The sequence below is a fragment of the Tauraco erythrolophus genome, chromosome 28, assembly GCF_009769465.1.
Source record: "Tauraco erythrolophus isolate bTauEry1 chromosome 28, bTauEry1.pri, whole genome shotgun sequence".
Taxonomy (NCBI): domain Eukaryota; kingdom Metazoa; phylum Chordata; class Aves; order Musophagiformes; family Musophagidae; genus Tauraco; species Tauraco erythrolophus.
Genome location: NC_141492.1, coordinates 30,704 through 43,453, shown reverse-complemented (window position 1 = coordinate 43,453; position 12,750 = coordinate 30,704). Strand labels below are relative to the sequence as shown.

At 43.8% G+C, this 12,750-nt stretch overlaps 1 protein-coding gene across 1 annotated transcript in view; it reads right to left on the bottom strand.

Moving 5' to 3' along the window:
* Nucleotides 1–12,750, bottom strand: part of LOC104372582 (ceramide synthase 4) — a 31,676-nt gene that overhangs the window by 14,215 nt on the left and 4,711 nt on the right. Inside the window, 4 exon segments of the mRNA XM_086627758.1 lie at nt 3,081–3,131; nt 4,985–5,042; nt 7,016–7,134; nt 9,675–9,792. Coding sequence (XP_086483884.1) covers nt 3,081–3,131; nt 4,985–5,042; nt 7,016–7,134; nt 9,675–9,792 — 346 coding nt within the window.

Below are 12,750 nucleotides of genomic sequence, written 5' to 3'. Positions count from 1 at the left end.
TCCTTGGATCATCTTCATGGCCCTTCTCTGTACCCACCCCAACATGTCCAGGTCCTTCTTATGCTGAGGGCCCCAGAGTTGAATGTAGTACTGCAGGGCGGGGGGTCTCATGAGAGCAGAGTAGAGGGGAAGATGCCATTGCTTGACCTGTTGGCAACGCTGCTTTGGACTCAGCCCAGGACGCGGTTGGCTTTCTGGGCTGCAAGCACACATTGCTGGCTCATGTTGGGCTTCTTGTCAACCAACACTCCCAAGTCCTTCTCCTCAGGGCTGCTCTCAATACATTCTCCGCTCAGCCTGTACTTGTGCTTGGGATTGTCCCGACCCACCTGCAGGACCTTGCACTTGGCCTTGTTGAACTTCATGAGGTTCTCACAGGCCCCCCTCTCCAGCCTGTCAAGGTCCCTCTGGATGGCATCCCTTCCCTCCAGCGTGTCCACCACACCACACAGCTTGGTTTCATCTGCAAACTTGCTGAGGGTGCACTTGATCCCACTGTCCATATTGCTGACAAAGATGTTAAACAGTACCGTCCCCAGTACTGATCCCTGAGGAACACCACTTGTCACTGGTCTGCACGTGGACATTGAACTGTTGACCACAACTCTTTGAGCGTGAACATCCAGCCAATTCCTTATCCACCGAGTGGTCCATCTGTCAAATCCGTGTCTCTCCATTTTAGAGAGAAGGATGTTGTGTGGGACTTTGTCAGATGGTTTGGACAACTCCAGGTAGATGATGTCAGTTGCTCTTCCCCTGTCCACCAACGCTGTAACCCCATCATAGAAGGCCACCAAACTTGTCAGGCATAATTTGCCCTTAGTGAAGCCGTGTTGGCTGTCATCAGTCATCCCCTTATTTTCCATGTGCCTTAGCACAGTCACCAAGAGGATCTGCTCCATGATCTTGCCGGGCACAGAGGTGAGACTGACTGGGCTGTAGTTTCCTGGGTCTTCTTTTTTCCCCTTTTTAAAGATGGGGGCTATGTTTCCCCTTTTCCAGTCAATGGGAACTTCACCAGAGTGCCATGACTTCTCAAATATGATGGATAGTGGCTTAGCAACTTCATCTGCCAGTTCCTTCAGGACCCGTGGATGCATCTCATCAGGTCCCATGGACTTGTGTACCTTCAGGTTCCTTAGATCGTCTCGAACCCCATCTTCTCCTTCAGTGAGCGGTTCTTCATTCTCACAGTCCCTGCCTTTGCCTTCTATCACTTGATCACTGAGGCCAGAGCACTTGCCAGTGAAGATTGAAGCACTGAGTACTTCAGTCTTCTCCATATCCCAGGTAACCAGGTTTCTCATTTCCTTCTGGAGAGGGCCCACATTTACCTAGTCCTCCTTCTATCACTGATGTACCTAGAGAAGTTTTTCTCGTTGCCCTTGATGTCTCTGGCCAGATTTAACTCTATCAGGGCTTTAGCTTTCCTAACCTGATCTCTGGTTCCTCAGACAATTTCTCTGTATTCTTCCCAGGCCACCTGTCCTTGCTTCCACCCTCTGTAGGCCTTCTTTGTGTGTTTGATTTGGTCCAGAAGCTCCTTGTTCATCCACGCAGACCTCCTGGTGTTTTTGCTTGACATTCTCATTGTTGGGATGCACCGCTCCTGAGCTTGGAGGAGGTGATCCTTAAAGATTCAACAGCTTTCTTGGGCCGCTCTTCCGTCCAGGGCTTTCTCCCATTGTACTCTACCAAGCAGATCTCTGAAGAGGTCAAAGTTTGCTTTCCTGAAATTCATGGTAGTGAGCTTGCTGAGCACTGTCCTTGGCATCCTAAGGATCTTGAACTCCACCATTTCATGGTCGCTACAGCCAAGGCTGCCTTTGAGCTTCGGATTCCCACCAGCTCCTCCTTGTTGGTGAGAACAAGGCCCAGCAAAGTGCCTCTCCTTGTTGGTTCCTCTGTCACTTGGAATAGGAAGTTATCATCCATGCATTTCAGGAACCTTCTGGATTGCTTCTGCCCTGCTGTGTTGTCCCTCCAATAGATATCGGGGTGGCTGAAGTCCCCCATGAGGACCTGGGCTCGTGAACGTGAGGCTGCTCCTATCTGTCTCTAGAAGGCCTCAACTGCTTGGTCTTCCTGGTCAGGTGGTCTGTAGCAGACCTTCACTACAATGTCCCCTGTCCCTTCCCTCCCTCTAATCCTGACCCATAAGCTCTCAGTCAGCTCCTCATTCATTCCCAGGCACAGCTCCATGCTCTCCAGCTGGTCATGGACATAGAGGTCATAGGACACCTCCTCCTCGTCTCCCCTGCTGTCCTTCCTAAAAAGCCTGTATCCTTCCATTCTGACACTCCAGTCATAGGATTGATCCCACCACGTCTCTGTGATGCCAATAAGATCACAGCCCCGCCGGCGTGCACACACCTCTAACTCCTCTTGGTTATTCGCCCTATGTATTGATGAACAAAGAGGAGATTTTGTGCCTTGCTGGCAATTTTCATTGAGGTTATTCTGGTCTTGGCTAGTAAGGGATGTTTGCTTTCCAACCCACTGGACAGCTGCTCGCTATGCTGTTGTGAAAACACTCAGATTATACATTGCAAAACTGTAAGAGAGCATGCTCTGAATTTAACGGGAATGATGCTGTATTGCTACTGGCCATTCTGCCAATTCCACTGGGAAATGAACTCCTTGGGGAGCACTGTGGACATGATTCTTCAGTATAGCTGAAAGTACATAGCATTTGGAGTACATCCTCTGCTCTACATACTCTCCACTGAAGTCTTCCCCGTTTCTCCTCAGGCAACATATCCTTCTCTGGTCTCAGTCTCTCCTACAAACTAAACAACCTTGGAGCATTCCCATTTTTCAGTTTGTTGGCTCACCTGGTCAGAACTCTAATTTTTCCTTTATTTCTGCAATCTCCTCCTGCTTTCCTAACTTACCCTCTATTCTGTGTAGATTACACCAGATACAAAGACATTCTCCCTTGATGAGGATCTAGCTTTGAATTCCTAGGGCTCATGAGTCTGAATTTCATTCAGTGCCTTCTCTTTTATCACTAATATAACCTCATTTTCAAAAGATAATACATGATTTATAACTGCAAATTTCTCTCTTGCATGACTCACCTGTTGTGGATATCCTGTCCAGCACTCTCTATGGTCCCAAAGCCAAGGCTTCTGGAATGAAAATGCAACATGAATGTGAGAATGCTCTTACCAGCTAACTCCTTTAGTTTTTTACTACTACGGCGTTCGTTGTGTTTTATTACAGGCATACTGGTCGCACTGTCTGGAATTCAGTTGCCAAGAGATTTCCACTACAAGAACTTGCAATTGCTTGTGACATTACCAATTTGTTGCTATTATGCTGAAATTTCATATGCTGTTTAGCCCAAATAAAGTAGTTCAGGAAAGATTTCTACCAACTAGTTGCAGCCTTCTACAAGTTTGTGGTGGTGGTGGTTATATTTTGAATACATTAAAATATTCTTAAAACTATTTCATTATGAATCTCTGTGGTTTGGTCAACAACACTGAAATGTGGTAAGAAGGCTGAAAACGTGTCAGGAACATGTTAAGTAATGAACCTCTTTAAAGATCCTACTCTCCTGAGTTTCATCATTCCTTTGCTCTCAGCAAATAATGCTGTTTTCTGGTGGACTACTATGAGCTAATTTTCCATTGCTACGTGCTATTTCTCTGACTCATGGAGTAGAGGTTTTTGCCATCAGTCTAAAGCTACTAATATAGAATTGAAACTTTTTTTTTTTAAGAGAGAAGGGTGTTTCGCATAAAGAAATGCATGTTAAAATACTACTCAGATTACAAAGTAAACATGTGAAAGGCAGAAAATGTCACATGCAATATACCCTGTCACGTTAATTCTTTGTTCTTCTTTTTAATGTAGTCATTTTCATAAAATTTTAGACAAGAGAATAACATGCTACTTGCTACAGGACCTAAAGGTGCTGTTCATGGGACAGAAGTCTCCTTTATTTGTGAAAGTTGGAAGATGTGTACTGAATAAAGAAAACAGACAGATAACATGCAGAACAAACAGAATTTTGTCCCTTCTGTTGCCACAGGGTTCTTGTGCTATGCTAAGCAGGTCATCTGTATCAAATTTTCACAGCTGGCCTATGTACAGATCCACAAAACACTGCAGTTGGGATTTAGACACCTTCACTCCTCTGCTATCTCATTCTGTAATCCTCCTACTCCTAGAGTACCTTAAATTCTGACTTGCAAGTCAGTTTAAGTTCAAAAGTTCCTCACTTGTTACAACAATGAGAAGTTACTGGCATAGTTTGTGCCTGCTGTTTTGGGATCTGCAGGTTTTGCATTACTTAACACCTCAGAAGATGCTAGTGTAGAAGACTTTGGCAAAGCTCACCTAGGGAACTGGATTCAGCAAAAGAGCCAGGGGAACCTTTAAAATACAGGCAGAGGATGACCAGTGTCCCTAGTTCCAGCTTAGTGACCACAGCTCACTGATTAGAGCATACACATGGCTTCTATTGCCTCTCCTGCTGACTGAGGCAGTTCAATTTGTATCAAGAGAAATCATTATTTATCAAAGCAGAGAAAAGGCAGAGGCATGAGTCTGAACCAATCACATCTTGGGTGAGGAAAAAAATTAATAATGACTAATATTAATCATAATAATAATAATTAAATAAAATTATTAAATTGCAGTCCAAGCTCCAAAGGGAGCCTGAGTTTTTTTACCTTAAACAAGCCCTGCAGCTTCCATCTAGGGTACGTGTTCCACCTCCTATCCCATAGAAATGTAATTTTACACACTCCCAATTGTCTTCTGCCTTTGCTTTTTCATTTTGAGCTGGAGTTTTTAAAATAAGCAGGATCCAATATGTTTGTGGTCTTATAAGTGTGTTGTGCAGAGGATACACACTGACCTGGTGAGAAAACTTCTACAAGAAGGTCTGAGAAGACATGTCTGACAACAAAATCTGCTATTCTTGCAGGCAGTGGCTAGGTAGAACAGCAGGTGGCACTGCTTGTATACTCACATCGTACAGGACAGCAAGTCCAGTGAAGAAAGAAACGACGTAAAATGTAAACCTCCAGCTACAAACAAACAAAACAAAGTATGTTAGGATCCCACTCATTATCCACCAACCTGCAACTCCGGGTATCAATCACACTCATTCAAAGAAAGGTACTATTGAGGCAAATGCATACATTAATATGGTCAAGGTTTGCCCAGATCACAACAGGAGTAGCTCTTTGCATATTGCTACCTCATTCAACAGACTTCACAAAGAGCAATTCTTCTGCATTAGAGATGGCAGAAAATACAAGAATCCTGCTGACTAAAATCACCCAGATAATCATCCCAAACCTTCCCAGCACTAGCAAATGCATAGGTGAAAGTCAAATGATGCCAATCTCCTAGTCTGTTGAAGATTAGGTGTGCTAAATTCATTATCATGTAAAGTAATGAATTAGTGTCATGTTTGGTCTCAGTCAGGAGCTGGTCATGATTTACCCACATTAAACCCATACAGAAGTACCTATGAACTGTTAAATTCAGTGGACAGAGGCAGGTCACACTGAACATACAGACACACAGTAAGGAATGAGGGGAATTTCACCCCAGCAGAATAAACAAGTTGTTAATAAACTAACCACAGGAAATCTTCAAAGGATTAAAACTGTCTAAACCAGTCCTTCAATTTCCAAAAACCTCCATAACAAATCAGAAGTAACTACATTGTGAGAGACTCCATCTGTCAATGAAACCCCCAGGAGCTCCAAGACAGACATAAACTGTACAAAGCTACTATACCACATTGGAAAGAAGATTGTTTCTACCAACTGCAAATGGTAATAGAGGGCAGGTGGAAGGACACCATCCTCGGTGAGTTGAGTCAGAAAAGATTTACTGTTTACTATTTAATGTTATGACTTATTGCAAGTCAGCAGAGTGCAGAGAAAACTTAGATTTAATCTTGATGGAAGCAGATTAAGCATGGCTGCTTTACAACTCCTTGTCCACAGATTCTGTAAATATTTCCGGTTGCAACTACCTGGAATATTATAAATAAGTAATACACATCCTTGTTGTCTTTTTTTTCTTTTTCAATTAGTGTTTTTAGGCAGGGTTTTGAATTAGAGGTTGAGTGCTAAATGGAGCACAAGGTGATTAGCTCAGAGTCAATGCCTACCCTAGGAGACACACTTTTAGACACACGAATAACACTGCAGGTATTTCATGACTTCTTTCCTCTCTGTGGCTCTCCTGGGAGAACCTACTTCCTTACATGAATAGCAGAGCAGCCACTCACAAGTAAAGCATTTCAACCAAGCTCAGGAGAATCCTCCTTTTCTGTGGAAAGCTTAGCCAGGACTAACATTCACAGAACTAGCTGATGGGAGATTTATTTTGTGCCTCCACACAATAAGGGTGATTTGCACACAGCTGTTTCCAAGGAGAGTTTTGCTCTTTGGAAAACACACACTTTCACATAGGCCCTGTTTTCTGCCACTATTAAAGGGTGCTGGTTTTTGACTTCCAGCACACTGAAGTCAACTGACAGCGAAATACCACCCAGCCACTGCCTGTGACTTCTGAAAGCAACAGCGTGCACAACGGTTGCAGAACTGATGCAGCAGAAGGAATCGGCTTGCAGTGAGGCAAAGGCAAGTCATGGGGAAGGCAACAGAAAGGCTGGCTATTTTGGAGGCACCAAAACAGCAGCAAAGCAGCAAGAAGCAGTAAGATGCAAAACAGCAGGGAGTTTTTCCAAGCACAATTGTGGTTCAAAGCAGAGTGCCAGTCTTATCAGAAACAGAGGCCCTATAAGGAATAAAAGTGAGACAGGAGTAAAAGGAGGGTTGGGAGTGAAAACAAAGGGGGAAAGCAAGGAGCGTGTCAGTAACAGAGAAGCAGCAGAGAGCTGCAGAAGGACCAGGTGGGGTAGGGAAGACCCAGGATGCTCTGTGTGCAGGGTGGAGGGCACGTGGGAGGCAGTGAGCTGCCCACGGAGCTCAGCACCAGTGAAAGGTCCCCACCGCTCGTGGCTTGTGCTTCCACTCACCAGGCCTCGCAGAACTTCTTCGACAGGCTGGGTCGGTCTATGTTCCTCCGTCGCCGGAACCACCTCTCCACCTTCCTCATCGGTAGGTCACACTGTTTGGCCAAACTGATCAGCTCCCCCTGGAAAACAGGTGAGGCAGCAGGGTTGAGATCCAGGTTCAAGGGTCAGAAGGGGCGATATGGGTGGACATCTTGTCTGACCTAGCCCAGCTGGAAGCTCCTGGCAAGCCCAAATCTGTTGGAGCTAAGGCATTTTTCAGAAAGCTGTCTGTTGTCAGTGCAAAGACCTCAGATGTTAAAAATCTTTCCATTCCCCCCTGTAAGCAACTGGTTATTAATGCTAAACATTGAAAGTCTACATTTTTTATGTGAACTTCCCCAGTTTCAACTTTCAAACTCTGGTCTTGTCTCCTCACAGGAGTTTGCTGTCTTCCTCACCCTGTCTTGAGGAACTGAATCCCTTAAATCCGTCACTCCAAGCAAGAAAAATTTATTGCAGCTTAAATATTTTTTAAAGTTCTGCACCGAATCCAGCTGACATCACGAGCAGAGGCAACACCGTTTTTGTACTGGATATTGTCCTGTTGCGGTAAACCTGCTAGGGATAATTTTTCAATAGATTACCCACAGAATCCTTCAATTACCTTCCTTCTTGTCCTTAGGCTCTTAAGAGTTTGTCATGTTTTATATTCCTTCTGGAAGAGTCACCATGGATAGCCTTCTTTTTTAAGTAAAGCAATAGTTTTTCATGGAATGCATTTACCTTAATAACATCATGTGAGAGTAACTCCTAGTCTGAGCACATTGTACAAAAGTATGTCCATTACCAATCTTCAGATGTGCTTCATTCCACTCTTACTTTGTGACTACTGTTCTTGTGATGGAGACAAGTGGAGACACTGATTTATATTCTCCAGCTGCTCCATAATATGGAGTTCCTCCCAAGGAGAAGGCTGCAGAGAACAGCAAAATCTCATTTTGTGTTGGACAAGTACAAGCTGACTCATAAGCAGATGTCTGAGAGCTCACGGGAGAGGCAGGAAGCTAGAAGACCAGCTGAAGTTAACCAGTGAACAAAGAGAGCAAGGCAGCACACAGCTGCACCGCTCTTGCTCCACATCACACTGCTGTCAGGAGTCTCGCGGTGAGGACATACTCTGGTATCACAGATTCTCTGGGATGCAAGTGCCAGCTGCAGTGCAATGAGGGTGCAGGGAGAGCTGTGGGGAAAACCTGCTTGAAAAGCTGGGCCTTGATTTAGGTCTCTGCAACTGAAGTAGTTTTACTGAGAAATGTGTGGATTTCGCAGACAGACAGGCAAGAGGAAGGTCAGAGACCACCATACTGGCAAGAGTTCCTGAGAATACTCCTTCCCACTGCTGGGGAGAAAGGCTGCCTGTGCAACCCAGATGAACGAATGTATTTTTATTTCAGCCTTCATTCTTTTACTTTTAGCTTGATACTGAATGTCCTGGGGCTCAACATGCTCCACTGCAGTACAAACCATGCTGCAACAGCCTTATCAAGACAGCAAAGTGTTCATGCCAGGACTACCTCTTGGGACTGGAAACCCAGTCCTCTGCTCATATATCCTTGGTAAAAGTTACTAGCTATTGTTTCAAGGCCAAGAAAGCTTGCACAAAGGAGCTGAAAGACTCCTTTCCCTGCCAGGGAGGTCACATCCAGTGACTTCACTGACAAGGTTAAATCCTAATAGTGCCTCACAATTCACAATCCTGCCAACGTTTTTTCCCTCAGCAGCAGCCATTACAACTCTGGATTATCCTGCCAAGTTCTTCAAGATCACTCTTTTTACCTCTCATGGGAAAACTAACCACCATTCGTGTTTGCAGTTTTCTGACACTCCTTACAATTTCCATGATGATGGCCAAGACTTTAGTGGACTTCCTGAAAGGCCAATCTCAAACTCACGGATTGCACAGCAACAGGATGACCCATCCCAGAAGCAGGAGCATCAAGCAATTCATGGTTGCTGAGCTGCAAGGACTAGCAACATGGGAGTCAGTTCAAGGCAGCTGATGCGACAGGGATTTGCTAATACATGAAAAGATGCCATCACAGAATCAGAGTGGCTAGGGTTGGAAGGGACCTCTGGAGGTCGTCTGGTCCAACTCCCCCTGCTCGTGTAGAGCTATGTAGAGTTGTTTGCCCAGGACCATGTCCAGAAGGCTTTTTGTGTATCCCCAAGGATGGAGATTCCATAACCTCTCTGGGCAACCTGTTCCAGTGCCTGGTCACCCTCACAGTAAGAAAGTGTTTCCTGATGTTCAGACAGAGCCTCCTGTGTTTCAGTTTGTGCCATGTATAAGGCAAATCCAAGAGGGAAGAGGAGTTGTCATTATTTCCTCTGGGACAAGTTTCCTGTCCATAGATGTTTGGAATTTAATTTTTTTGGTATGCTACCCATAAAAAGCTGCTACTCCCATATGTTCAGAAGCAGAACTGATAACTGATGGCATTTGCAGAACGACCCCATGGCTGGCTGGTGCCAGGTGGCCAGTGCTGTAGTGGTTCCTGCTGCTTTGTTGAGCTTCCAAATATGAGTGGCATTGCCAAACTTCAGGATTGCCAATGTGATTTTATTTGGCTAAAGACACAAGGGCTAAATTTAGAGGAAAGCAAAGGAAGAAAGGACTCACCTCTTCAGGGTTCTTGCAGCGTGTGCTATAGAACGTTTCCAGCACAGGGTTGGGCTGAGGTTTTGGTCTCTGCTTGTCTCTCACACCCAATTTGCTACTGAGAGGCAGGGCTATGGCTCTGTAAAAGACAAAGGTTCAGTCAAAAATAGAACAGTGATTTCTGATGTTGCAGGATTGTTAAAACACAATGTAGTACATAACAGCTGCCTCCTACATTTTGAATCTAAGCACAAGTATCATGTCAAGCAGGTAGATAAAGAAACTGAGAAGAGAAAACCCCCAAACTTACAGCGGAAAACAGTGAGACTTGTGTTCTACTGCCCTAAGCTCTGTGTGTAATATCCAAAATTACATGAGGTTGGGAAGTGTTATATCCTGCTTTGTCAGCTTCTGAATCCACTGTGCTTGGGCGTCCAGGATTATGGTATGAAGCTCAGGCTTGCAGACACAGCCATGATACCTATCATCGGTCTTTGGTTTGCTTGCAGCTCATGCAGAGTACCACACTGATGATAAGGCCTAAATGTTGTTCACTGCTCGATCTAGAATACTGAACACACATGGCATCCACTTGAACTAAGGACCTGGATTGGGATCAAGAGGGCGGCTCTGTCAGATGTGTGGTATTAACGCAGAAGAAACGTCCTGCTGAAACAGGCGGCCACTTGGTCTTTACTGGAGCAATTTACTTCCGTTTTTCCTAATGCAAGTCAAACAGTGCTTGTAAAATAGGGACATAGCAACTAGAAACCTAGTCACAAAGAACAGATGCTTATGCTAGCCATGCATCTTCAGTCTTTCACAGTGAAACAATGCAAAGAAGAAACTCTGCATAAATAGAAAAAAGTTACCAAGAGGTAAGAAAACTGGGTATGGAATTGCTGCACTCAACAATTCAAATTCTCCACTACAAATACTCCTCTCTCTCTCTGCAATAGGAAAAAGCCTCATTAGTGGTGTGAAGTGAGGTCCTGCACAGACACTGCACAAACAGGAAACCTGGCAAATCAATGTTTAAAAAAAAGGCCCAAATTAACTGCATTCTCCTTGAAGATCTGGAGGATTAGTTGTTCCTTATTAATCGCTACCTTTTACACGCTGCCCGCCATGTGTTTCATTAGAAAAGTGCAGACTGTCTGCCTGGAAGCAGTCTTCAGGACTGCTGCGGAACACCAAACATGCAAAATCTCTGGAAAACCTTGTATCTGCATTTTGGAGTAAAATAAGGTCCTAACAATAAGGTCCTAACAATAAGGTCCTAAGGTCCCTGAACTGTTATTGGGTTATCAAATGTGAATCAGTGTTGAGGGTGGTCACAAGCTGACAAATACCCTGCAGAGGAAGAGAGTGCTGAGACCCAAGTCTGCTCTGCCTGTTCAGTCTTCATGCTGTTCAGGCAAGTCCTCTGATCAGTTGTCCCTAACGATTCAGGCACAGAACGGTTTCTTTTTTATTTTTCTTTTTTTTTTATTTTGCAGAAAAAAAGCTGTGGAAGGTACTTCACTATGTAGGTGTTTGAAGATTTTTTATTTAAAAATAGTATGGGATGTATTTATGACTGTGATTATATGTGGTTGCCTATGGTCTCTTCTAGCCATGTAGCCTGTAATCCATACCTGCATGTGCTTAGGGACTATTGTAGATCAAGTGTCCTTCCAGAAGCGTCTTCTGGAAGTTTGTTTTTTGATTTTGTTTTGTTTATTTCAAGAACCCATTTCTTAATTTAATTAACAGATATCAAACCCAATTTTAAAAACAGACCACCTACCTAAGGAATGTTGTAACTTCTATTACACTAAGGTATACAACACAGAATGGTTACACATTTGCTCACTCGTGTAACAGCTGATTTCCACCTTTCTTTTGCACAGCCAGCCCACCCTGCATCAGTTGTTCTTTTTCATCATCTCTGGGAAATTCCTTTGTCATCACGGGCTACAGGAACGCTCAAAGATGTACCAAGAACAATGAAAAAGATACATTTCTGCCAGGAGCGAAGGGCAGGGGTAAGTGTGCTTGCTAGCTACTTTCCAACAAGGCACACAGTTATCCCAAAAGCTATGTGTAAGCATTGATTAGTTTCAGTGAAATTCAGCAGCATCCTGGCATTGCTGCAGCTGGCAGACTGATGGATGGCAGAGGAATATAGCCGTCATTGGGATTTTTTTTTAGCTCTGATTGCTCTTAAAAAATGTTTCAATTATATCTTATGATTTGTTTAATATCAAAGGAGTTAACAGTGACATTGGACCAGCAGGTTCTGTGCTAAGAACAAAGACACAGTATTTCAGTAATATCTGTAACTTCAACAAAATTGAAAAAACATTTACCTTAAGCTCTGCACTAGGTCTTGGTTCTTATATTAATCAGTTCCTTGAAGTGGGCCTGATATTTCTTTTTTAAAAGTAGGTCACTCGATACAAGCTCCTCTGAAGAGGAAGATGTAGTCAAGTCCTGTTGTTGAAGAACTTTATTGCAGCTTCTCATCAGTTCACACCGGGAACTGAAAGGTATGAAATTTGTTTCTGCCAGGTGTCAGGGCAGCTTGCCAACAAGTTTTTTATTGAAAAACTATTTAAATTCTTCTGACTGATTTCTTAATTTTTGTTCAATCCCTGGATTCGCTTTCTTTCCTGCTGGTTTGTTATCTTTATGGCACAAAATCTCACTATAACAGAAACAAGCCGGTTTCAGTTGATGAAGACAGGGTCTAATTAACCAAAGTTACAATTAATTTGTTTTGAGTTTAACCGGGAATTATGGGACCAATCCTACTTTTATGAACATCATTGGGAAATCAAGGCCTGAAATTCTTCCTAAGGGATGTTTGTACATGTTGGATGTATGCTCTGACTCATTTTCAGTTAAATCTTGTTCCAAGCACCACCCTAAAAGGATGATGGTTGTACTGATTTCAACATCACAAATTCATCATCTCAGTTGCAGAGATGGTCCCATTACGGCAGTTTATCAGCTCTGGAAGACAGAAGGAGAAAGTCTAAGAACTAAACTGTACCACTCTCCAGAGCGAGGTATGGCAAGGCGGTCAGTGAGATGATTCTCATCTCAAGCCTAC